General features: G+C 34.8%; 1 protein-coding gene across 4 annotated transcripts in view; it reads right to left on the bottom strand.

Annotated features, from left to right (window-relative positions):
• SBF2 (SET binding factor 2) overlaps positions 1 to 26,876 on the bottom strand; it is a 270,051-nt gene that overhangs the window by 26,926 nt on the left and 216,249 nt on the right. Inside the window, exons 24-32 of one of the 4 annotated variants that reach the window (XM_054200805.1) lie at positions 26,175 to 26,350; positions 25,147 to 25,292; positions 21,197 to 21,395; positions 18,956 to 19,152; positions 13,654 to 13,791; positions 12,423 to 12,518; positions 8,816 to 8,887; positions 5,940 to 6,124; positions 1,490 to 1,666 (exon numbers count right to left, since the gene is read on the bottom strand). In XM_054200805.1, coding sequence (XP_054056780.1) covers positions 1,490 to 1,666; positions 5,940 to 6,124; positions 8,816 to 8,887; positions 12,423 to 12,518; positions 13,654 to 13,791; positions 18,956 to 19,152; positions 21,197 to 21,395; positions 25,147 to 25,292; positions 26,175 to 26,350 — 1,386 coding nt within the window. The remainder of the gene's footprint in view (positions 1 to 1,489; positions 1,667 to 5,939; positions 6,125 to 8,815; positions 8,888 to 12,422; positions 12,519 to 13,653; positions 13,792 to 18,955; positions 19,153 to 21,196; positions 21,396 to 25,146; positions 25,293 to 26,174; positions 26,351 to 26,876) is intronic. The other 3 variants (XM_054200806.1, XM_054200807.1, XM_054200809.1) reach the window with 3 other exon arrangements.

Below are 26,876 nucleotides of genomic sequence, written 5' to 3'. Positions count from 1 at the left end.
AGAAGATAGGGCAGCACTTCAAATTTTTTCTTATGTATTCACATGAGAACTATTTAGCCCATACGGTGTTAAGATCAATACTGTGTAACTTCCATTACCCAGGAGAGGAAAGCTTACTACAATGAAAACACATTTCCAAGATGACAGATCTATGTCCTTTCACAGGAATAGTAGAAAATGTGTCCAATCAGTCATAAATTAACTACCACATAAGTCAGATATGACATGATTTAAACCACAGAAATGTGGTTTAAATGTCACACAGCTATTGTATGACATTATGATCTAGTCCTGAGCAGAGTCATACGTGATTACTTTTCCTTTCAAATGTGCCAAAAGAGAGTAACTCCAATGTTATAATCTCGCCTTGATCTCTGTGCTGCTGTACGGACATGTTTACTTCATCAAAGTGACATTCAGTTCATTTATCTACACTTACCAACATGCTCAACTACTCTGTAATGGGAAGTGTTCAAATGATGAGGGAGTCCTTGTGCTCTTTCCACATCTCCCCTTCTTGAACACTGTGGTGGCCTGACACAGCAATGACCAGGTCCTATGCTCTCTAAGGAGTGATCAAGTGATCACACCTCAAGGGAAGAAGTGAAACCACTCCTTGCACCGTAGCACATTTCAACCAGGAGTACATTTTCTGGTGGGTAATTACTCAAATGACTGTGTTACTCACATGTATTTCCTCCTTAAGAAATCAGCGTAAGAGCCTATTCTGTTTACTATGATTAATTGCAGTTGAGAAGAATTTATTCAGCAGAGGATTCCAAACATAACATGCAACTGTTAAAAAACATTCCCTATAATTAAAATGGTTTTAGATTTACAGAGGGCTGATTTTCCCACATCCTTCTTAATCTGAATCTTGCAAAGTTACTTCCAGTGTTGCCTTCAATTGGTTCATCTTGATATAAGTGAATACAAAATAGGGTAGTAAAGGAACAGATTGAGAGAGAACAGATTAACACACACACACACAGAGTCCCCTCTCCCCTGCAAACACTTCCCCATATCCCACAACAGTAGGCAGATGCTAGCTTATTTGTTAAATACTTACGCATATGGAAATTCAGGGTGGGAACACATACGAAGAGTTTTAAAATCAGTTTTAAAATCAAAAGGCTCATTTATTGTTCTATACTTATTTTTGATTTTTAAAATATATAAAGTAAGAAGAAGCAGTTCAAACCAAACCCATAAATTTATATAGGCAGAAAAACCAGTCACCTCTACTTGTGTATGTGTTCCATGTTATAAACCATTAAATTATAATGTCCCCCCATTTGTAAATATTATGATTGCATTAAAATAATAGCGCCTATGTAATGACAGAATTGATAGTATGCAAAATAATTACAATGAAAAAAGAAGAACAGCTGGTTAGAAAACAATAGCTCTCTGTCAGAAGAGCCTGAATTTTATTTTGTGCAAGCAGTACTGCATATAGATTACTAGAAGTACCTGTCATATAAATTACCTGTGGGAACCACTCTGACTCCCCAAGTGCTTTCAGGAATGTTGCCTCGGAATCAGTAGGAATAGTGCTGGGAACACAAGCTCTCATCAGCTTTTTAAAGCTTGCCTTTGTCTGTCGAATGTCACTGAATTCAACAGGAACAAATTCACAATTCAAAGCAAAATCAAGTTTGAATCCCTGTTTGAAAAGGACAACAGTAGATGTAATTTAAAAGGGAAGCATATTTTTCACTGACAGTCTCATCAAATCTCAAAGTCCTGCCTTCTTTATTGCTAAATATTTCAATTCCTAATTTAAAAAATCTGTTTAGTTAAACACCTCCCAAGGATAACAAAAATCCTTACTACACTTGAAAAATGTATGATAATAAAGTACCTATCTACTATTCACAACAGCAAAGTGTATTGCACAGCAGTCACATTATTATTATTATTAATTATAAATTATTATATAATATTGATATTAACATTATTATTAACAGTAAAAAACCAAAGTTGAGCGATAAATCTGTTGAGTTCTTTGTACACAACATAATGTGCTTCCCTTTGGATTTTTAGAGCAAATTAACAATAAATAAATAAAAATTAAAATAACTGTATGGATGACATACCAACAGTACAGGACAGATTCTAGTAGTTCAATAATGCAGAAAAAAGTAACCCTTGAATCCAAAAAAGAACCCCCAAAACTGCAAACTAGCTGACTTATCTAAGCAGTCACTGCACATTGAGACAGTTGTTTGTCTAAAGCACCTACTTCAACACAAAACAGCAGCCAGGGAATACCTGACATAATTTCCAGGAGGTTTTCCTAGCAGAATTCTTCGTGTTTTGTTTTACTTACTGCATTTAGAAAATGAGCAATAAGAGAGGAGGACTGAATTAAGAGCTGCCTTCCAGTACCTAAAGGGGGCCTGCAGGAACGATGGGACGGGACTCTATCAGGGTGTGGAGCGATAGGACGAGGGGTAATGGTTTTACACTGAAGGAGTGTAGATTTAGATTAGGTATTAGGAAGAAATTTTTACTGTGAGGGTGGTGAGGCACTGGCACAGGTTGCCCAGAGAAGCTGTGGATGCCCCATCCCTGGAAGTGTTCAAGGCCAGGCTGGATGGGGCTTTGAGCAGCCTGGTCTAGTGGGAGGTGTCCCTGCCCATGGCAGGGGGGTCGGAACTAGATGATCCTTAAGGTCCCTTCCAGCCCAAACCATTCTATGATCAAGTTAGTTAACTGAAAAAAAAGAACTATGATGAAAACAGTAATATGGAGAACATTATTAGGAAAAAACAATTTTCACATATGAAGCATCACTGAAGATCATCACAGCAAACTTTATCAGTTTTCTTCAGAAATTGCACTTTCATGGAATTAAAATTGGACTGCAAATAATCTTCATTAAGCTGATTCATAGGATGGCCAAGTGAAAATGTAGGAAAGTGAAAGCCCAGATTTAATTATGTTTATATTTTGGCACAGTTCAAAAATAAATTCAATACCTCTAACTACCAAACTTGGTTTTAGAATGCTAAGTTGTAAGAATGTATGATAAAAGCAATTGACAAAATTAGCACAATTTCCTTAAAATATTATATATTTCTGTTTGTATCATCAATTTATGTGACATGAGATTTAGCAGAATTAAGCAGGTCCTTATAGCAATTAACATCGGTAATACCTGCTCTGCCAAGCCTTTTATAAAGCCAGCAAATTCCAAGTTAGCAGTATGCTAACAAAAGCGAGGAAAATACTTCACAATCAAAAACCAACAAGATTCCTTTATACAACAACAAAAGTTCAATTGATCTTATGGACTAGATACAGATCAAGGAGAGCAGGCTCAAAAGAATCACTTAATCACTATGTAATTTTATTCTTACGTTTGCTAACACAATACACTTTTCCTCAGAAATGCCCAGAGATGACTCATCTTCTGCAAAATCGTATTATTAAACAAAGCCAAAAAAAAAGTGAAAAATCTGTAAACTCTAAACCAGAAAGGAAATCACCCAGCATAACGCAGGGATCCTCAAAGCATTGATTTTTAAACAATTTCCAAATTACATAAATTCTACTGAAATTCAGACTATTTTGTGTCGATTTTGTCCAATGCTTGTTGTTTGTACATCCAATGTAGTCTTTTCATATTCTGCATAATAATACACACCTCTATTGTAACACATTAAAAATGCTTTAAGCTATACCAAGCACTAACATATTATCCCTACCTAGTTTGTGACTAGCCGATACACTAAATAACTTCCATTTTTTCCCAAGTGGTCTAAAGGGTCACTTCAAAGAGGCAGACTAAAGATGTTTCTACTACATATCTTTAGACGCACAGTTGAACTCTTTACTTACCATTCATTAAGAAAACAAATAAATAAAAATGCAAACAATTGTTACTATTGGATTATTGCAATTTAATTCTATGTAATTGTTTCTCTTGCATTACTCTGCCTACATTCCTTCTCATCAAAGTGTCCCCTTTGCCAGAGCCTTCTGGGACTTACAGTTATAAAAGAAAACTTAACAAAATGAAAAAAATTGATGTAAATAGAGCTGTTTGAAAACTTTTGGAAGAACATTTTCTAGAAATGCAAATGAAAACACCAACTCAATAAAACTGAAAAATTTTTGGAAAATAAACAGTTTTCTTACTGTTCAAAAGACCAGTTTGTTCTAATAGTGATAAATAAAGTTTACTTTTGAAATGTCTTTTTAGTCTTTTATGTTATATTATTATGCTTTATTATATTAAATCAGAACACTGATTATAGACTTAACAGTAAGTTCCATCAATTACTCTTATGCTAATTATATTAGAAAGTGATAGAATGTCAAATGAAATCTAACTAATTAAAAATTACTACTTTGTGCACTAATGTGTAATGAAGAAACCAAAAGGAAAATGAATTTGTAAACCAATTATAAAAGACAAAGTAAAAATTGATTAAGAAATAATACCTGATACACAACCATCATTTAAAACACAACTGAAAATACAAATAAGGTATAAAAGAACATTTGAAATTACAAAGAAAAGCCAAAACAGAAACAAAATTTGTAAAGAATTTTGATTCATCATTCTGATACAGCATGATTGTTTCATCTCCTCAAATAACATAATTTATTAAAGAATTGAATAGTGATGTATTTTCCTACTACGAATAAATGCTTTTGGAAGTTATATATTTCAAAAAATACATAGTATTTCATGTATGGTCACATTTGGAATAAGAAAATCAGAAAACACCTGATTTTTCAATCTTTGAATGCAGAGATTAAAAAAAAAAGTTTTCTGAAAAAAAGTAAAACTACCAAGAATTAATGCAGAGAATACCTGTTTCTTAAACAACTGCATCTAAAATACTACAGTCTATCCACAAAGGTGTATGAAACTGTAGACATAGTGGTCCTTTTCATGTAATCAAATCAGGAAGGACAGACATCTGGGTTAGCCTTATTCACATCAGTTTGCCTTCATGGGAGTTTAAGCATTGCCCATGGTAATGAAGGTTTTCCTCTCTGGTAATCACTTTCCTGACTAACAACATTCCATTTGCTTCAAAACATATTTCAACACATCAGGAAAAATAAAATTGCACTCTAAATTGACAAATAAGTCTGTTTCATGTTTCCCGAACTAGAAATCACTGAGATGACAACTCAGATGAACATCAGATGAGTTGTCAGCACAATCAGAGTACAGCAGCGTGTACTTAGGTGCAATTAGTGTGATTCTGAAAGCATGAATTTACAGATACAGACCTCCAGCACTTCCCTTGGAATAGCTCTGAACAGCCTCTACAAGGGGCAGCAAGCTCCACCGCCGCTACACCAGCCCCACTCCCCACTACAGTCCCATCATTCATCGTTATCTCAGCAGCCAAACTCTGCCGCCTGTGCTCCCTGCAAAGCCAATGCAGGGAGACAGCTGAGACAGTGAAGACATGGCAACTTCCAAATATGAAGGCTTTGTTGAATGCTCTGTTGCCTGGCAATGTATTTTGTCCTAGTCAGGTCTTTCCCAATTTGAATGCTCTTACCTTGTATAAAAGCTATTCCATTTCTCCGGCCATCTGTTACCCATCTTTGTATGCCTTAGCTCTACTACACATCAGCACTTGACCAAAACTGACAAATAGGGCTCTCTACTCACAGAACTCCTGTGAGTTTGAGCCTGATCTTTAACATAATTTTGTATGTTTTTATTTATATTAACTTTATTGTATTATATAGCCACAGAGTTTGATTTTCACCTCTCCACCCCCCACTGAGTTATACCGCATTGTTATTCTGCATATAGGAATAATCCTCATAAAAATTTACACTTTTAGGAGAGCTATCCGCCCACCTTATATAGAATATTATTTAATGTTTTGTAAAAACATTAGGGTTATTAAACTCAAGCCAAACAAAACTTATGTTAACAAAAAAAAAATTGCCATTACCCGTAACTGAGATTTTTCTCCAAATATGTAGAGGGCTGCTTGCCGTCTCAAAAGCTGACTTTGCAGAAAAGGGCTGCTACTGTAGGAAGTGGTGTTATCTTTCCCTGCAAGTCTTGCACCAACGTCAATGAATGGAGTCTGAGTGTTGATAAATCGGTTGCTTGAACGAAGACTCGCCCATACACCTTCATAAAGATGAAAAACATTTAAAAACCTCTTTGCATGAGGCAATGGAGATCATAATTATTAAGGCATAGGCTAAAACATAATTTGTAAAGTAGAGGGTTTAAACATTTGCATCGCTCATAGGACAGAATTAACAGCACGTACTGGAAAGAAATATTTTCATAACAAAAATTGTCAGAAGCATCCTGCTGCACTGTCATTTAACCTAAGATACTAATCAAGCGCTTTCTATTGTAGAGAAAGTGGTTGCTATGATATCAGTAATAGAATGATAAAATGAATCACAACTTGCAAGCAATTAACATCCATTTAAGTATATAGAAATACAATTGCTAGTCTTGTTTTCTTAGAAGTAGGGACAAAAATTTGATGTATTTCATTGTCAAAGGCATATTATTTTGGAAGTCTAACTAGTAAGAATATTATATAATTACCTTCTTCAAAAACAGAAACGGTATCACTTAAAATTCTCTATTACCTAGAATTCTTGTGTTCCTTTACCCCACACAATCAATAGTATCAACCATATTGTATTATAATGAAAATGTATGTAAGGATGATCAATTCAAATATCACACTTCAGGATAAAGTATTTTCCATGTTTACTCTTCAAATGCCATGATTAAAATGCAGAATGCCATGAATTTTAGGTTTTAATTGTTCACTTCTAATGGACAATTAGAAACAAAAATGAATTTAAGGAAGTTCTTTTTTAATTGTGTGTTTCATGACTCTATTCTAGCAGCTGTGACTACTGTACAGATGTATGAGTAGAGAGAAGAATGCCTAGAAGACCACGGTCTTACAGTTTTAATCTGGCAGTTAGATTGCCATACCTCTGGCAGCAGGGCATGGTACAGAAATCCCAAAGCTAGCAACAACATGAGTTTGAATCAGTACAGTGTGATGTGGAACCACGGATTTGCCTCTGAAAGCAGCACAGCAATATTTGAATGGCATTGTACCAACCTAATATCCTCTGCCTCTCAACAGCATTTTTAGTTTGCATGTTGTACCTTGCTGATGCAGCTATATTGTCATTTCCAGAGGAGGAAATTCCTACAGCATGCAGACGTGCTGTGATCTGATCACGCTTAAGTAAGTTTTTTGATTTCAAAATACGCAAAGTAGTGATAAACTAGATTGCCAAGGTCTGTTTAGCCAGCAAAAGAAAAGACAAGCAGTAAATATTTTTCTGTTTCTTGTGCCTTAGTTAATAACAATGATGTTGTGGGAGACTGCTTCTGTGTGTCCAATGTGAGGTATGTGAAAGGTACTTGATTTTCAGAATATAAATAGCACTACTTGAAAATCAAATCCCTTAAAGTATACTAAATTTGGAGTTCAAATGGCAGTGTGAAATTCTTTAACCCAATGTGCAGTAAATCGCATTATCAGAAGAGACTGTTGTCCATAAATCTGTGAAGCAAGATATCCAAAAGAGGCACCAGAAATACCTCATAGTAGTAGAAATTTATAGATACAGTACCAAAAAGCCCTCCAGCAAAATCCAATAATATGCATAGTTAACATTTCTTGCATAGAAGAAAAAAGCTGCAGATAACAGTAAAATTCCACTGAGATAGCTCAACGAGCAAAATAAGTTTTATTCTATTTTTTAGAAGCAGGATTATGTTTCTATTAAAGAATAGTTCTGTACAGTAATCCTCAACAGGGACTCGTCTGTACAGTTTAGCTTGTCTGCCTGTCTGGCTGCTTGCCTTAGATGTGAGCAAACGAATAGGATTAACTGAGAATGGCTGGCTAGGAACTTATGAATTGTAACTGTTTGCAACAGTCTCCACTTCAAAGACAGCCAGTTTTGTAAAATATCTCACATAGTAAAGTAGTATGTTTAGTGTAAACTTTTGTTCCACATCTGAACTACTACAGATGAAATAATAGACTTTAGCAAGCAGAAATCACAGCAAGCATTTAATAGTTCCTTTTACATTTGTTATGAAAAAATGCTAGATCCAACACAGACATCTGTCCCCAAAGACAATGTATACAAAAATACACAGTCACACCTTCTAACATTTTACAAATGCAGGCCACCATTAGTGCCTCTAGGATGTCAAAACCAACAAAACTGGTTACAAATACATGCAGATGAACATGTTTACCAGTGACGGATAACAGTGATTAAAAGACACTATTCTATTTCTATTCTAATTTGCCTAGTATTTTTTGCCATATTTTTTGTTAGCAGTATCTAGCCTTTATTATTTGGCATAGATCATATTATTGTGCTTTCTAATTTGGCAGATGTAAATTTTTCCCTGTTTGCTAACGTTAACAAAAATTTTGGAAAGAAAGTTCATTGACTATGTAACAGTATTTCTTAGCTATTTTACTAAAGCAGTAGGAATACTAAATGCTCTTTTGCAGAATAAATTTTCTGCTGTTTAAAATTTTCACACAGAAAATTTTCTACACATCGCTCTGTGTTAAATCATAACATTATTAAAGAACAACACGGTGAAGTGTGTGACTAATCACTGTCACTGCATCATACAATCAATGGCCAAAAAACCCCAAAATGAAACAACACAACGCTGAACTAAGAAACAAACATTTTGTTAATGAAGAATTGAGGCTGTCAGTATCACTTTAGCATGTATTAAGATATTGCAGTAGTTATGGAGATGGTAGAAAAGAATGTGCTTTCAGGACACAGAATACAGTACCTTGATGGACTCTTCCCTTAGTTGCTGATTTGGAATTTGAATGAGTGAAACATTTATCTCTGTACCCAAGCACTGGTAGATAACAGTTAAGACAGAAGGAGGAGGAATGGAATGCACATTGCAGCGAGACACATTGCAGGAGAAAAGAAAAGGGTTATTTATTAATTTCCAAAGATCTAGTATATATCGAATTTCTTTATAGTACATGATTTATCAGACAGCACAAATCTTAGTCATCACAGGACAAAACATCAATCAAGCCAGAAAACCAATATAAAATGGGAAGGAAGTATCCATTTATCAAGGAAGTATCCATTTATCAAAAGAGAGTAATTTTCATTGTCATTGCAATAGTTTCAAACATGTAGCACAGCCATCATGTATTTTTCGATAATTATAATACCAAAGGAAATGTAACGATTAAATAATTCTGCTCAAAACTTTATTGAAAGCTTTTATCCAGCAGAAAGCTAGCTTAACTAAAAATCCCAAACCTCAGTGCTTTTTTAACAAACTATTTTAGTCTATTTTGGGTACATAATTTGATGGACCTCAGAATCAAATCAGAGTGCAAGACAGATGTTACTTCTATACACCTACAAACATTTTTAAAGGACTGTGTAAAAGTATATAATTTAGAAAACATGTAATATCTATCACACAGAGATTTCCTCCTCTCATGCAAAAATTCTCATTTTCAGCGGGAGCCTTATATGCTTATCTGAGGGTGTATTTTTTGCTCAAAAGCCACATCAACACAAGCAACATTTTAAAAACCAAATATTCTATTAAGACATACTCAAAAGCATTAATGTCTCCTGCTTTTAAAAATAAATGTCTGAGCTGAGTCTGTATTTATTAATTATAAATATCCTAGTATTTTTCCAACAGCAGCAAATGATACTGAGAAAACATTTTATTCTACTAAATTACACAACAATGCCAGGTAAGAAGTGCTGTTCTGTAAACACTATATTTATAAAGTAATGTAGGAAGAAAAGGTATGTATTTTTAGTGCACTTAAAATTCTTACGAATGATATCAACCAAAGTATTGCCAAAAAAAAAGGGTCCAAGAATGAAAATATGTTATAAAATATAAGTATTTGGCCAAATATTTCACATCAGAAAAAACTTAACTGGGATTTAGGCAACTACTTTGTTACAATGTTCAAGATAAAGTAAAAAACTGTATCTGACACAGACACAAATATTTAGGACAATTGAGAAGTATTAAGAATTAAAACCACAAAAATACTGCTATTGTATTATACATGTATATGTATACATGCTTACTATGATAAAGTAACTAGCTAACCTCATTGGTTTTTTTCTTCCTTTTGAATTATTCTTAGGAATATGAAGGAGAGAGAAATCACCATTTTTAGACTGCCTGCATAAAATAAATCTGTTTTTTCACCTGACCACAACCCTGTATTTTTGGTCCTGCATAGTCTTGTGACACTACTTCACATATGAAATATAACTAGCTGTGAAAAAGTAGGAAAAAAGTTTGCAAAAATAAATCACGTGAATCAATTTATTTGAGAACAAGAATTTCAGAGATTCTATACACTTTGTGTATTTTTAGAGTTTCTTCTCAAAGAATTCTGTTAGCTAATCTAAGAACCCTAGTGTTTACTTCTCTACAGGGAGATATTCCCTTTCCCTGTTCTCTCTTACCCTGTCAATTTCTCGCCTTCACTAGGGCTCCCATTGTACTTGTCAAACATTCTTATGTTTCAGCAAAGTCCTCGTGCGTCCTGCTGAACCGTGAATAGACTGCAGATACTGGGCTGTAATTACACCTTTCAGATATCTAGAGCAGGTGTGGCATCAATCCAGCAAGACGCAAGATAACTTCTCTGCCCTCTTCCTGATTACTGCTGAAATTTAGCCAAGAGACTTCAACGTCCAGCAAAACAACATGCCTGTGACCTAATACTGCCTAGAGACTCCTCTTTTCTTCACTAAGTAGCAACAAATTCATCCCATCACACTTACCACAAACTCTAACCCCAGAAACCAGCAATAGTTATTTCAGTAATCCCTTTATCTTCAAAAGACAACTTCCACACAGTCAACCAGCAAGCTTTCCCTTACTTATCTGGAGCACCTTCACTGCCCCTCAGCACCACTTTGCTGTTGGCACTTTTGTCCCAACACGAAAAGGATGGAATACAACCAAGCGTCTGCTGTCAGCTATCCAGCATTTTCGCTATTTCAGTACGAAGTCAAGCTGAGCACAGCCACCAATTTATCTACCAATTTCAGACACTATTAACTCCTGTTCTCTTACATGCCTAGCCATTTTACCCATCCAATTAAAATCACTATGTTTTTTCGTCTCCATGCACTATAAACAACAAGACAGTGAGCAGAGAGCACATACAGAACATTTAGATATGAAATATGCATATACTATGATTAGTGAAAATGCACAGAATTTTCCATCCTTCCGTGATGACCATTTAACTGCCCTTCTTCTCTTCCCTTCTGCTACAATTCTGACATAACTTCTCTATACAGGTCTGAGTATTTTCCTTTCTTCTTTCCTTTCTCCCTCCCTCCTGCCTTCTTCATTCCTCCAATCTCTTTTGAAAGCTTTTCTCTACAAAATTGCTTTATTCTTCCCCACATGAAGCTACAGTTTTTCTGTCACACAACAATTTAGGTTGGAATGGACCTCAGCAGGTCAAAGTAGGTCTAACTAATTTTAGATGAGGTATTTTACAGCCTTTCTCACCCTCACCTCTGAAAATCTGAGCTGCATTTGCCGTAAGATGGTTAATGCACTGCTCACAAAGCTCGAAGGAGTCAAAAAGGAAGAAAAGCAACTTTTAGATGCTTAGAAATAATTGTAAGAGCAGCCTTTGGGGCTAAAAAGTTATAAACAAAACATAAAATGTTCCCTTTTGGAAAATAATCCCTATCCTAACAAATATATATTTAAAGAATTTGATACACTAATTTATGCACAAATTGTACAAAAATCATAACAATTTCATCAGACTAGAAGAGTAAAAGTAGTTGGAATCCACTTCACAGAATGAAAGCTTCTTGTAGAAATGACACTGATGAGCCCTTGTACCTAAGAATAACTATTTCCAAAGACCACACTTTATCTCCCTACTTATTACAGCTTGGTCACAGAACTCCCTCCTTTACCTAGAGTAAAATTATTCAGAAAGATTATCTGTAACTTTATGAAGCACCAGCTAATCTTCAGCCACATGCCAGAATGATCTGTAATTGGAGATTCTAAAGTGCATTCAATCCTGACATAAAATACGCATTTTCACGCCATACATTTTAGACAAACTGAAAAAAGGGATGAATCAAAAAGTATTTAGAAACGTAATTCCTAAATGAGTGCTTAATTTTCCACTAATTTCCAACAAGAAACAAGGTTTATTTCAATGGTAAGTAAGGGTCTTAGACAGAAATTAGATACTTAAATGCTGTTATGGACTGAGGCTAATCTGTAATTTCTGTTTTGTTGTTTCACAGAGTAATGAATGGGTAAGCAGTGCAATTATTTTTATTTCACTAAAATTTTGTTAGCATTTATTATTTCAAATAATAGACTTTGAACTAGTCTTACTAACCTCCTCGAGCAAAGCTATTGGACAGATTTACATCCAAATGTCCTGGCACTACCTGCTTAAACACTGTAGACATTCTTGAAGCCCTCCTTTCAGTGCCTAAAGTCAGCCAAAAAAAGAATAGAAGATTAAAAAACTACAGTGTCACTCAGACTATCACTTAATATAACTGATAAAAATGCCCTTTGTCACACAATACAGCTAATTCTTGCCAATTTTGTACTTCAGATTTATTTTTTAAGACACACGTATACATTGGCAACAGCATGGAGATGTTAGATACAGCTAAGCAATCAACATATTTTACAATAAATGAAGCAAAGCATGAGCACTTTGGGAAGGGTGTTAATTTACAAGAAAAGCCACTGTTTGGCTATATTAGGCCAATTACCACCAACAGCACAAGACAGACACAATTTCAAGTCACATACTCCTCTTTCTAAGACATTGGAGTTACCTTCACACCTTACCAGTTTTCATCACAAAACAACTGAAATAAAGCATGGATTCATTTCTTCATGGTTCCACATATGCGTAACTCAAATAGTGTATTTTGGAAGAGTGTTCACTGCAAGTAAAGCTCTACTTGGAACTGACATTAACAGTCCTTTATGAGTATGTAACACCCATAAAAATGCCTATATACCTTCCATTGCTATTGTAGCTAAATAGTGCATCTGTTCATATAGAATCTGAGCTTGCAATCTAATATTTCATTATATGAAATAGAGTAGTATTTCGCATTCTCTTCACTTTGGCAGTGTCTTATTCAAGATACAGTTTTCAATATGCTTAATTTGTTATAAAAGACCTTAAAGTGCATCTTTGCTTTTGATTCTGTTATATTACGTTGCATTTGATATTAGAAAAGCCCTGGAAAGATTTAGCATCTTGATATTGTGGAGAACTTTATTTTATTTGTTCCAGAATTGTAATAAATTACTAATGCCTCAAGATTGGCTCATCATACTGAAGAGAATTTAATCAAAAACTATGACCACAGGGGGATAATAATTTCTGTCAGATTAAGAATACTGAAAAATACCTTGGGAAAGATTATAAACATCCTTTACATACAGAAAACACACCCACTGAAACTAAGAGCGAATAAACTATCTGGAAAGGGCAACAACAAACAACAGAATTCATATGGGACAAATTGAACTAACACCAATGCAGAGAAAACTCATTTTTCACCTTAGCCATAGAAAAACACTGTATAAACCAATTTTACCTGGAGACAGAGCAATTGTTGGTCTAACAGTGAGGGTATTACTGCCATTCATTTTGCAGTGGACGGATATCACATTCAGTAAGGCTTGTAGGTATTTTTCCTGTTCTATACTGCTTGAAGATTCTAAAGAAGCAGGAGCTAGAGTCATAAAAAGAATGGAATACATTAAAATATAAGTAAATTTATAAATACAAATAATAGCAAAATAAAAAGCTTATTATGTAAAGCAGAGCATTGAAAGTGTCATGGTTTGTCTATGAAAAGTTCAAAAAGCCATTCCTTTGATGACAAAAAATGCTCAGATGTTCATTACCAGAGCAGCACTCAGCAATGTTCTCTTATGTTCCACTCCACAAAGCCGAACTTCTGAAAGAGTCTGTTACCCCATGGTTACTACTTACATTCATCACTAGGCAGAGATCAATACAAACAGAATGGAGATGATGATGTTTTCCCTTCACTCAGAACAAGAAGTAACATTTCTAAATTTGTGCTACTTGTTGGCAAATTTCAGCCTTTTTAAAAAAAGTGTAGAGAACAGATAGAACTGTTTCTTTAACAAAAGTAAGTTAAAAACCATACTCAGCCAGCTCTTCCTCATTCCAGTAAGGGAAGGTTACTTACACATAACTGGAGGTTCCTCGAGATATACTGCCCATTTACTGAAAGCATATGTATATCAAAAGACGCAAGTGTTCATGCACTTTGCTGCATTTACAGACATCAATGGACACAATCTACATGTCCTTCATGTACCCAGTGCCCAGAATATGACCTTTTTAATGGCATAAAGAAAAGAGGAAAGAGACTGGACAAGTGCACGCACACCTGGATAAGACACGTCAAGGGATCTCCACTTATGAAAAGTAATGTTCCTGTTCCCTAGTGAAAGTCTACCTGCTCCTTCATCAGTAGGTAACTTCAGGAAGTGTCTTCCCACATGCTTAAGTAACTTGTAGGAGGGGGGGCTGCACTGTTGTGGGAACCACAATTCCTTCTCTGAAAACCTCCGAATAATCCTTTACACACATGTAGTTCAGATGACTGACTACTCTACAGATCTCAGAAACACAATAATTTTCAAGTTGTTACTGATGCTGCTTAAGTTGCTGGAGACACGGAGAAGGGCTGTATTTCAGAGAGAGAGAAGCAGCTGCAAAAGACTGGATGAAAGCAAAGCCAGAGAGGAAACAGACAGTTTAAAAACAGAGGGTGGTGAAAAAGAAACCAAGATGAGGAGGTATGATGCTCTGAGAAACTACTGCAGTTACACAGACAGTCCACTTAAGATTGTCTTAAGACTTAAAAAAGTTAAACAACAATAACAAAAAACAGAATTCAGGAAAAATAACCCGAAAATGAGAAAAATAAAAAAATAAAACTTAACCAGAAAAACTCAACCCATTTGTCTCCAGGTGCCTTAAAGGAAGGAGATAGGTCAGGTCCTGGGCCATACTATGATGGCAAGAAAGTGTCCAGTCTCAATGAGTCAGATATTTTTCAAATGCCAAACAATTTTTTTTGAGTTCTAGTTTATTGCAGCCACCTTTGGACTCACTATAGGACAAAAATGTCATAGCTGCTTAAAACAGGATTTGGTATCTTGACCACAAGACCCAAGATCTGGAATAGGAGAGAGAGTCAAAGAATTCAATTGAGCACATTTTGACAAACCACAATGCTAATTTGTAAGTAGTTTTCCATAGTGATGGCCCAATAAGATTCTATGCTGGAAACTAATAGACAGTAACCTAATTAGCTGGAGGTAGCAAAAGAAATTTCAAGATAGCCCTGTTAAAATTAGTATCTAAATAGCGTTGTTAAAATTAGTGCCTGAATTGGAAGTACAATTAAGAAGTGATTAGAAAATATACACACAGGAAACAACATGCTGTTTCTGTCTGACGAAGTGGAACAAGCCTAAAGAAAACCATTATTTTTTCTTCAGCTCTTTAGCAGGGTCTACACATCCTGAAATCCACTTGAATGATCTCCTGGTCTCCTAGTCCTTGAACCAATGTCACAAAAAGTCAATTTGGGTCTTAGCAATTTAGTTAAATGAAAGGAAATGAAATGTTTATATGAAAGGATAATGTCCTTACCATTTGCACAAAGTTTTATTTTGTGAAGAATATTGTGTGTGTTTTAGGAAAGAGACTCAGGAGACAAACAGCTTGACTTATATGAAAGTCACTTATTGAACTGGGCAGTTACCTGAATTAAAGACTGAGACTAATGTCCCTGTGAAAGATTATAAATGGAAAATTTGCCCTTCATCCTTTCCACCAATCATCCCCTCACACAGTGCGTGACAGCAGTATAAAGGGATGAAAGACTACTGGTGACTCAAAGCATGAACCTGTTACAGGTAAACAGGGATTTCTACAAAATGACCGATCTTTTAAGTGCTGTATCATACATGAAGGCCACTGCAACAGCATAGATTTACACGGAAGATAGATATGGAGATCCCAGTAGCAATTTTATAAATACTAGGAAAGAAATGCATTGCTTAGTAATGCAGTAAGGTTGCCTCAGCTGCTAATATGTGCTCTATATGTCTGGTTGCACCTTCATCTTACAACAGGTCATACTACAGTCAATAATCCCTGTATCAAGATAACTGTTCTCTTGGATAGTGTTACTATACACAAGAAACACAAATGGTCTTCCTACACAGCAGTTGACCAATACTTGGTAATTCAGGAGCAGAATGTCATTTTTAGAACTACGATGCTCCGCAAAAAAATTCCTAGAAAGGGTGAAGTTCTGAAATTCAGAAACCAGCTTCCATTTTTCAAAGGAACTTTTGAAAAGACCTGTATATTCTCCATCTCATGTTCAAACATCTGTTCATAGTTCTTTGTAGACAGACGCTAGAAAAATACAATTCTGTTGCACATGAAGTTTGGTTCCATATAGCAATTTACTACTGGGCATAATATCTCTAAAATCTATGTTCTGTGTTTCTTATAGAACATATTGATCTCAACTATGCTTTGAAAACTTGCTTAACATATGATGTAACAGGAAATCACAAAAATGTTCATTAAGTTCCAGCAGGTCCTCTTTGATTTCGCGTATCAATCCAGAACTGCCTAATAAAAATCTACTCCTATAAACTGTCTGCTTAGGAAGGTATGCATCTGTCAACTTGAATTTAACTGAAGATTATCTTTGTCCTCTTAGTTTGCATCACAATGTGTTTTTCAATATAGACTTTCCTCCATTGTACAGAACTCCTACTGAGGCAAATACATGCACCTGTGCATAACTATCTTTATTGATCAGTTTCTTCAGAAGTTTTGTTTCACCAAGCTTCAACTTCATTATGAATAAAATAAATATCCTATAAATATTTTTAATTTTCCTTGCAGTACCTTCAAGAGTGTCCATTTTCTTCAGTTTTTAAAAGAAACTAACTCCAGAAGCTAGTGTCAGTTACAGCTACAGTCAATCAGATTTTCTACTGCCTAATATACTGCTGGAAGTATGACAATGGCAATATAAAAGACTGCATAAAATTAAAAAAAGAAACTACCTACAAAATCAATGGGATTACACACAGGAAACGTGCTTTAATGGGTCAGGCTTTGCAGATCTTGTTTTGGAAGGCTCTCATACTCCCACGCACATAGAAATGATAGCTACTACAGAAAACATGGAAGCGCTTGTCTTTATATTATTTGCAGACTATTCCTGCAGGATTTTTTTCAGTTTATTCCATTTATACCAGGTTAAAGATGCCTAGCCAGTATTTCGGGTAAGACAATCGATATTAAATCAGTTTATAAGATTAACATTTGAATTACCACGCTTACGATTCACACCATTAACCTGTGGAGCAACTAATGTAGCTCATAGCTTTGGCATCTGCTGTGTTAACTATTCTGTACTTCACTGATTCATTTTATGAATCTTTTCAACAAAAACGCATTATGTAAAATGCAATTCATTACCTTGCTCCTCACTCCAACTAAAAAACGCCCCCACAAAACAGTGAAAAGACACACTGAATCAGTGCTACAGCAATGAATATTCAGCAGATTAGTGACTCACAGATTAGTGTTAACAGCCAGTCCAGACAATGTCTGATATAAAAAATGTTTTTCTAATATCTCTGAAATGTTGAGATTTTAAAGGTGAATTTGATATACACAAAATCTCATATAGCTAAACATTATGTCTGATATAAACTGTTCTTTACAATGAAGAAATCTGTGGTTTTCATAAAGATACTCTGTGAAGGAAAAATTCAGGAGGACTACGCAGAAAATATTTCCATCATGTAATTGTTAAACTACTTTTATATGGGTCACACGTATTTATACAGTATGCTTGTCACAGGTTTTGAAAAATTCTATTCAGTAGAGTCAAACCTTTTAATTGCGTTTTAGTCATTAATGCGGTGAAACGCAAACATAAACAGGACTGAGGAATTTCTTTGCTACCTTAATGAGTTCCTTGTGTTCCAATTCTACCTTGCATTTCCTTTTTCTCAAAAAACAAAAATTATGGCTTAATTCTAGAATAACCTCTAAAAAACTACCAGTTTGATTAAAGAGAATACTGACTTTTCTTTCAGCAATGTGCCAAATTCACTCTTGACATGAAATTAACTCAAAAGAAACTACCAGCATAGGAGTTGGAAATCCAGGCAGTCACAATAAGTACCCTAAACACTGCCAGTGAATAACGGAAGTCAAATTCTTTCCAAAAATCAGTATTGCCCTAATGTTACATTCGTCTGAAAAATTCACTATTCTGACAAATCTTTTGCTGGTCCAATCTTGATCAGACAAATGAAGAGATTTACTTAATGCAAAGACCCCAACTAGAATCTTTCAGGTCTGTGCTTTATAAAAGAAAGATAAAATTTAAACTAGTATTACAGTGAAAAACACGAAAAAATCCAATGGATAATGGTGTCTCTAATATTTTATATAATTCCCTATTAAAAGGGACAACATTACTCATTACGTAAAACAGTGCAAAGGAAAAAGATAATTTAAGGGAAACAGGGAAATTATGCATTGCATTTGGCAGATACCAGCTTTTACTCAAGACTTTTGGTACGTACATAATCTCCATTCAAATTATTCATTGTCAATTTTTGAACAACTTTCAAATCATTCAGGATCTGCTTCTTGACATACAGTAATTAAACTGAACTAATATAATATCACATAACCATTCATATCCAGAGACTTTGAATTAAATCGCATCAGTGATTTCCTCTAGAAAAATAAGTACATTTCTACATTTGATTACTTATATAGAAAGTCTAGCTGCATCAACTCACCTGTAGTATGGGTGTTTTGGGATTTGAAGAGGCCAACAACACCTTTTCCATGAAAGCCCCCAGATCTAAGTAGAAGACTACTGTTTTTATTGTTCTTCCAACAGACAACTGGTAGGCGATTGTGACGGTAACAGCGAGCAACTCTCTGTAGACTGCTGTCTTGAACAGACTGAGGTACTACCAGAAGCCCAGGATAACTGCATTGACAAAAAGGTGAAAAAAACTGAACAGTTAAAATTGCTTTCAAAATTTTAAACAAAGAAAAAAAAAATCCTAAAATTACAAGCTGAATACACATTTTAATGAAAATACACCTCAACTGTTAGAATTATTTTTTATTTGGTAACTCTAATTTTTAGTCTGATCCTAGCAAATACATTAATTTGGAAAGAAAACTGCATTTTAAAAACAACTTTAATTATGAAAAAATTGTGAGACTTTCACTACTAGTCTTTTTCCATTTAAGGTTATATTTCATTTGGTAGTATTTTTCTTCTTAGTATTTCTCTTCTCTGTCACTATAATGAAGTCATATTTTTGAGCATGATAGAAAAGAGAATTTTGAGGCATGCAAATGATGCAGTAGTTTTGTTTTGACCCTTGCATATGAAATATGAGAATTGAAAGGAAAGAATGTTAGATTGCCTAAAGTATCACAACTAAAACAATAGTTTCTGGTTTATGTCAAAATAGATTTAAATTTTACAGTCAGATTCCTTGGAACATTGTATTTGAAACTGCGTTTTTGTGTACTTTTTAAAACACTACAATACATTGAGGGATTAGGAAATTCACTGATACAACACCTTTAAAAATAGAAAACCCAGCAAGATGGTAGTGGTGTTCATGTTAGTGAAAAAAGGATTCAAGCAATATGAAAGATTATATCTCCTAAAAAAAAATTCAATTTAAATGCCAATTTCCTATGCTAAGAAGAAACTAAGAAACGGAGCAGGGAAAAGTTACTGCTTACTAAACAACTTTGTTCCCCTACAATACACACTGTTCCTGTAAATTCACTTCTTTGACACTTATTGGACTGCCCGCATACAAAATGAATGTACATAATATTTACGGTCTACCTCTTAAAACACAGTAACCAAACTAATATGGCACTAGATAAATATTTATATGCTGAGATTTGTAATCCACTCATATATTAATTATCTTTTAAAAAAAATCCTGTAGAATATTAAAAACTGGTGGGTTTAGTGGAGGAAAGACTTGTCTGCATAATGTTCAAAGCATAACAAAAATGTACAGATTTAGTGCCTTCATCTGCATTGTACTCAATGGTGACTGAAAAAAACCAGTTAGTCTGTTATTCTAGGTAAGTCAGAAGACAAGAAAGGATCTAATATTTCTCCTGTGTGCCCTTCTTCCATGGAGAACTGGGGATTTCATTATCCACAATGAAAGCAATGACTTGCCAAAACTGGCTTCAGTGAATGCAAATACTCTCCTGGTATGACTCATGCAGATATGCTTTTGTATTAATAAGAATTTTTGTGGTTAGTGAACTACATTAGCTTTCACAACAAAAAGGGAGTTAGAAACATTCATGTGTTAAAACACAGCACGGGACTTTCAGCACATGACAAATTTTTCAAGTAGTGTAGATACCTTCATGAATTCAATTATAAAACATTTTTTATTTGAAGAAGATAGTTATGTATAATTGTTTCTGAGGCTCAATTTTTTATTTAGGAACAGAATAGATATTATATGCAAATATATTACATAAATAATTTCCAGTACCAACACAGCAAGTTACAGAAACCATACCAAGAGAGTGAGTTCTACCAGCTAACTTTATTGGCTAAGTCAGAAAGCTGAAAAATAGCCTAATGATTTAGACATCAGTGTAGAAAGCCAAAAGAGAGAGAAACTCCTTCAAAAGGCAGTTCGGCGTATCTAGTTTAGTCTCCTCCAAAAGCCCCATGGGCCACAGGAAGAACCTAGGAAGGAAGACTTGTGTTGTCTGACAGAGCTTCTGGGGTGGTTCTGAAAGCTTACTTCCAGCTACCACTGCTGGCAGTCTTTCTGAATCTGATGAATACAGATGCAGCCACCACAAGACGAATCCCCAAGTGCAATACGAATAGCTTCATGGTCACTGCTTGAACACTCCTACTGTAGGCAAAAATTTTCTCAGGGTAAGTTGCTTAAACGGATACATCATGTGGTACGTGTGCTACGTCACCTTTATTTTCAACCACTTGACTGAATTAGTAAACTCACCTCCTGCAAAGTGAATACATCCTGTTCAGCGCAGTTATTCTTAAGTATTCTGTTTTTGAGCGAGAAGAGTTACTACTGATGGTCCCCAGTCCCAAACGTTGATAGTCTCTGAAACAGGCTCTTTCTACTAATTGCTCCATTGTTGATTTTTCTGATGCTTTTAGAGTACCACTTGTGTGCAGCTCGCTGTCATCTGAAACTAAAGTTAAAAATCTGTAAGAGTTTGCTCTTGGGGAGGCCAGCAGTTATACAGAAAATGAAACACTAGTTTGTCTTACTGTCCGTGACGAATGACAAGAACTAATACATACAAATCACAGTTTATAGAAATTATAGGCAATAAAATAATATTTCAGTCAGGAAACCTGAATATATTGCATAGTTACCTACTGCCCTTGTGACTGGCACGGCTGACACATGCTAACTTGCTAAAATTGTGCAAAAGGTTCTCATATATTCATTTGAACTGAAACAAAGGCAGATAATCTTTCTTTCAACAATTTATGAAAAAATGTTAAACTCACAGCTGCTACACAAAGACGTACACAAGACAGAATAATGAAAAATGTGCACATAATTTCACTAAACATCCAAGATAAAGTGGACCTCACAATTCTTTTAAACTATCTTCAAAAGATGTAACAATCTTTTTAAGGCTCGGCTCAATTAAAAAAATATTTCTGTGTTAATAATTTCACAACTGTGAAACTGTTGGTTTCTTAACGCCTCAATGTCGAACACCAGCCTTCAGCCGTGCATGTCAGCTGCATTTTCCAAAGCAGAGAAACCTTTAACCATGAGAGATAAAACCCACGTCACAAGTTCAAACTACACTGAAATTCAAGTCAAGCAAGGCCTTTGTACAAAACCTGCCACCTGCCTGTTATTGACACTTCCAACTATTTCCAAATACTGAAAGCAGATTTACTGTTCACAGAATGCATCAGTTACTTGCACCACCTCAAGCACTGAAATACGTGTGTAAGAAGGGAACTATTTCTCCATGAATGAGGCACTGAAAAGCATGTAAGGCAAGATTTCAATTCAAAACATGACTTTATAAAACTGGAAATTAAACTTGTTTTTAAAAATAAAAATTATGATACAATTAAGATTTTACTGGCAGTAGACAACATTCAGAACCCATATACATTTTTTTTTTGTGTATCTTAGCATAAAAGCTAAATAAGTAATTTTATTGCCCCTGCAGCTCATCAAACAAACCCAACAATTCTCTATTTGACCTAAAAATTAACTCTGTGGATATCTCCTCTTTTTTCTGTGTTTTCGAATTTGTCATGGTAAGCAAGAAGTTACAAAAAATTTGCAAGTATAAAGTGCACTAATGAGAAACAAATTAAATGAGTTTTAGAAATAATTTTATTTTTAGGCACACACAAACTTGATATTTAACAGTTTTGAATGGAAAGCTCTAACTTACTCAGATAAGATGAGGGTGCATGTTTTGAAATATTTTTTTCTAAATGCATTTTTCTCTCGTGAAAGCAGGTATATTGGTGATCAGAATTTGCAAAACATTTTCCTCTGCATAAAAAGCTGGAGATTATAAGAGCTCATATCAATGGGCTTAACCTGAAGAGGGAGATGAAGATGTTTTGCTGTCTCAAGTTTAAAATGGATTCATTTTGATTTTGAAAATAAGAGGACTAATTCCTCTATTTTACTGTTCCAGAGATATGACTTTTTTAAAAGTGGGCTTTACAGTCTCCTATTTTATGAAACACACCAGTATGATCGCCAATAGGAAACAGAATTTAGTAGTGACGTGATTCTAAACTCTAAGGGAAATTAGATGTTCATCAGCAACAACTAACAACTAGAGCCCAGTTTCGGGCTCCACTGCAACTGGACCAGCTAAATAGGACTGAGAAAAGAGCAATGAAGATGATCAGAAGTCTACCGAGACTAAATTGAAGAGAAATATTACAATAGTCCATAAATACATTAAGCACTGCAATCAGAATGAAGGAAATAATCTTTTCTATATGTACATGGTGGCAGAATAAGAAGTGAAGGCTTAAAATTGCGGCAAGGAAATGTTTAGGCCTGAACATCAGAAAGTTGCTTGTTTTTCCACCAGCATTAAGGATGGTTAAAACATTAGTACAAATTGCCTAGAGTTGTGGAACCTTCATCTTTGAAAGCTTCTAAGAAAAAGTTAGGTAAACGTCTATGAGGAACAGATTAAATATGTTGATCTTGCCTTGGGGCAGAGAGATGGAGTAGATGATCTCTTGAAGTTCCTTCCAACCCTATCTTTAACATTCTTTTTTAAGACAATGCATCACCTGCTGCAGATAGTTCCCATTTGCTTCATTGTTGGTATAGCTGCACAGTTTCCTATGCTTCAGTTTTTGAGACTTGCAAACAAAAAATCATTCACAGCAGTCAATATAAAAGAAATGGCAGTATTTAAAAACCAAATTTCTTATGGCTCTTTGTACTCTGTCTGAAGCTAAAAGTCACTACTGTTGTCAGCTGCCTATACGTGAAGTGCAGTGCAGTGCGGAGAGAAAAGCAAACTGTCAGACTTTGATCACCTTACACATTCCCAGTCAAAACATCTGGAAAGCAGCAGGTAGGAAGCCTCACGTTTTATATCTTTATATTTTGTTAGGGGAGGAAAAAAGTGACTGTCAGTAATGTTCATGTAACACCTGTGTTCACGGAAGAATGTAGTTGTTTTGTACATCAGCAATGTAAAAACTCTTTCTTCGTTGTCAAGAGAAGTACATCACACAGGTATGATTGTGCTTGGTGTCTCTGGGTGAAGGACACAAAATCACCCAAAGATCACACAGGTACAGCCTGCAGAATTGCTTCTGACCTCAAAAATCTGCAACATCAGAACACATACTAACTCAGCACTAAAGGAAGATGCTGGAAATTCAATTAAGAATGTAATTTTTCAGCACTGTAATGACATTCTATATTTAGTTATCCTTTATTTTTGCCTTTTTTCCACCATTTTATCTGCCATCAGAGAAGAGAATCAGTATTTTTTAGCTTTCCTAGAATGGCTTTCTTCCATTTCAGAGAGAACAGAGACAGTGCAGTAATACAGTCCTGCTTCAGACGACTTTTATATATCTGCTTGTAAGTCCCATAAGTTGCTTTGCTTACTGACCAACTACTCAAAAGGAAAATTTGGCTTTTTTGATGTTTTTGGAGAAATTATTAGTGTTTGAGAAACACTTTGTTATCTGAAATGATTATTTTTTTTTTAAAAAAAAGAAAGAATGGTATGACAAAACAATACCTGTTTATGTACAGGAGAATCTGGTTCCCTCTAGTGGTTTATTATAAATTAGCACTGGTCCAGATAAGGATATAGTGACAGCAGCACATGGTAGAAAAAGAAGTATTTGGAAGAAAGTCAAACTCCACACCATCACATGAACTATATAAAGTGCCCAAATCACTTTCTACTTTCTGTCCCCAAATCCTTTCAACCAAAATTCGTATTTTCAGTAATAATGACTTCTGCTGCTTTCAGAAATCATTTGTCACTTCCACATCCGCAGAAGTCTCCCATAGTATTTACTCTTTTTTGAATCTCACCAATTACTGCATTGTCATCATAGACTAATTGCAGATGTCATGATGTCTAAGGATAAATGAAAGCTACAGCATGCTTCTGTGCTGTTCTGCCTACACCATTATGGTGTAAAAAATGATAAAAAGATACTATATGTAAATAGTTTGATAATTAAAAAATAGTAATCTAGAATTTTGCTTTATCACTGAATGAAGTCAACTTCCTCTTTTGCCTTGTCATGACAAAAGAAAACACTTACTAAATGTACGTATTTGAAACCTTTCTCTTTCCTGTCTAGGAAGATTCTGCAATTTCTTCTTGAAGGCATTTCTTATTCAATATATAGGAATGAAAGCATCAACTGACATGGAAAAAAATGTTTTACTATTACCAGAGATATCATCATCTTCATTCCAGCCTGGGCGATTTCCTCTTTCTTCCACTATTGTGCCTGTCTTCTTCTTCAATAAATATTGGCGTCCAATTGTCATCTTCCCAGCACGTTTCGCTCCTTTTACAATGCTTTTTGAGAAGGTACTGCAAATTCATAGCAATAAAAAATATTTAGATGGATGCATGTGACTCTTCTCGATAGCACATACAGATTTTTATGATGAACCCACTTACCCAAATAAAATGTATTTCATAATTTTTAATTTAATATAAAAAAATTATAACCTCCAGAAAAATTACTTCCTTTATTAATTTTTAAAAAGCAATTTTATTATTTTGAGATAAATTTGTGTCTATTATGTCTACTGGTAATGAATAAGGTTTTTGTATTTTGCTGGCAATGTGATAAATCTACAAAATTGACAAAGTAAAGATAGGAAAAATAGAAATTACCTTAAAGTTTTAGGATTCCATGACTAGCTTGTGATTCTACTTTCCTGTGTCAACAATGCAATAATCAACAGAGAATCACAGGAACTACCACTCTGGAACAGACTAATGATCCATCTAGTCTAGTAAAAATTAATGTATACCATAAACTTCAAAAGAACTTCAGAAGACCCAAAGCTCAAACTCTATATTAAAAAACCGTACACACTGTACTAAGGGTAAAATTAATTCTAACGCACATTAGGTTATTAACCTATGAAGTAATATACAATAAATCTGTTTTTTATGTTGTCATAGCTGAAGATGCTACTTGCATCGTGTGTGTTTCAAAACGCGATGAGATGCTTGTTCACATTTACTGCAGCCAGCAATTTGGATAAGTAATTTATTCCTACACCAAATTAAGATGTGTATCATACTAGTCTACCTTTTATTTAGTAAATATAAAAAGATGCAGAATAGCACTCAATTACTTTGGCTTTGAATGATCTGCATTTCTGCAAAGCCGTCAGATTGTTCAATGGATTTGACTAATACTAAATACAAACATCAGTAACAAAAGAAGAATGACTATACCGGAAAGAAGTGTTCTTTTCTTTTTGTTTTGGTAAAATTATCTGTGGTGCCGTTTGCCCAGCTGCAAATGCAAAAGTGCTGAAGATAGACTGAGGATAACGGAACTTCATTAACTGTTTCTTAAATATTTCCACCACTTCAGGACTTACTTCTTCATCAAATGCTACTTTAATTAACTGCATATTAAAGACACGACATGTTAGAAACCAAAAAAAGTATTATAAAATTAAAGAAATTAAAAGATCCTAAAATACATTAGTAAAATTCCCATACTTATACAGTACTATGCCCATCAGAAAATACAAATATATGTACACATATCTTATTGATTTTGAGAGATATTACACAGCTTATTTTTTTATTTATTTAATTTTTACATTTACGTCCTAATACTAAGGTATTTTCACTAAGAAGTATCTGGAATTCTCGTAATATCGAACACTAAATATTTTGGTAAACCCAAGTAGAAGTGCTGGCACTAAGATGTCTACAACAGTTCAAATACTAGTCACATGGGACAGCTTAGCTTGCAAATATTCTGTGAGCTCTGCCCATATACTGGGAATTAAGGTTGGCAATGCACTTCCAAGACTCTCATCAAACCAACAATTTCAGCATTCATACGTCACAACCATTATACTTCCACTACTTAGTCATTCCAATTGTTGCTTCACCTTGCAGAGTATAGAAAACTGCTAATAA

This window comes from Rissa tridactyla, chromosome 4, assembly GCF_028500815.1.
Source record: "Rissa tridactyla isolate bRisTri1 chromosome 4, bRisTri1.patW.cur.20221130, whole genome shotgun sequence".
Taxonomy (NCBI): domain Eukaryota; kingdom Metazoa; phylum Chordata; class Aves; order Charadriiformes; family Laridae; genus Rissa; species Rissa tridactyla.
Note: the sequence above shows the minus strand (reverse complement) of the source record. Positions and strands in the feature narration are given on the sequence as shown.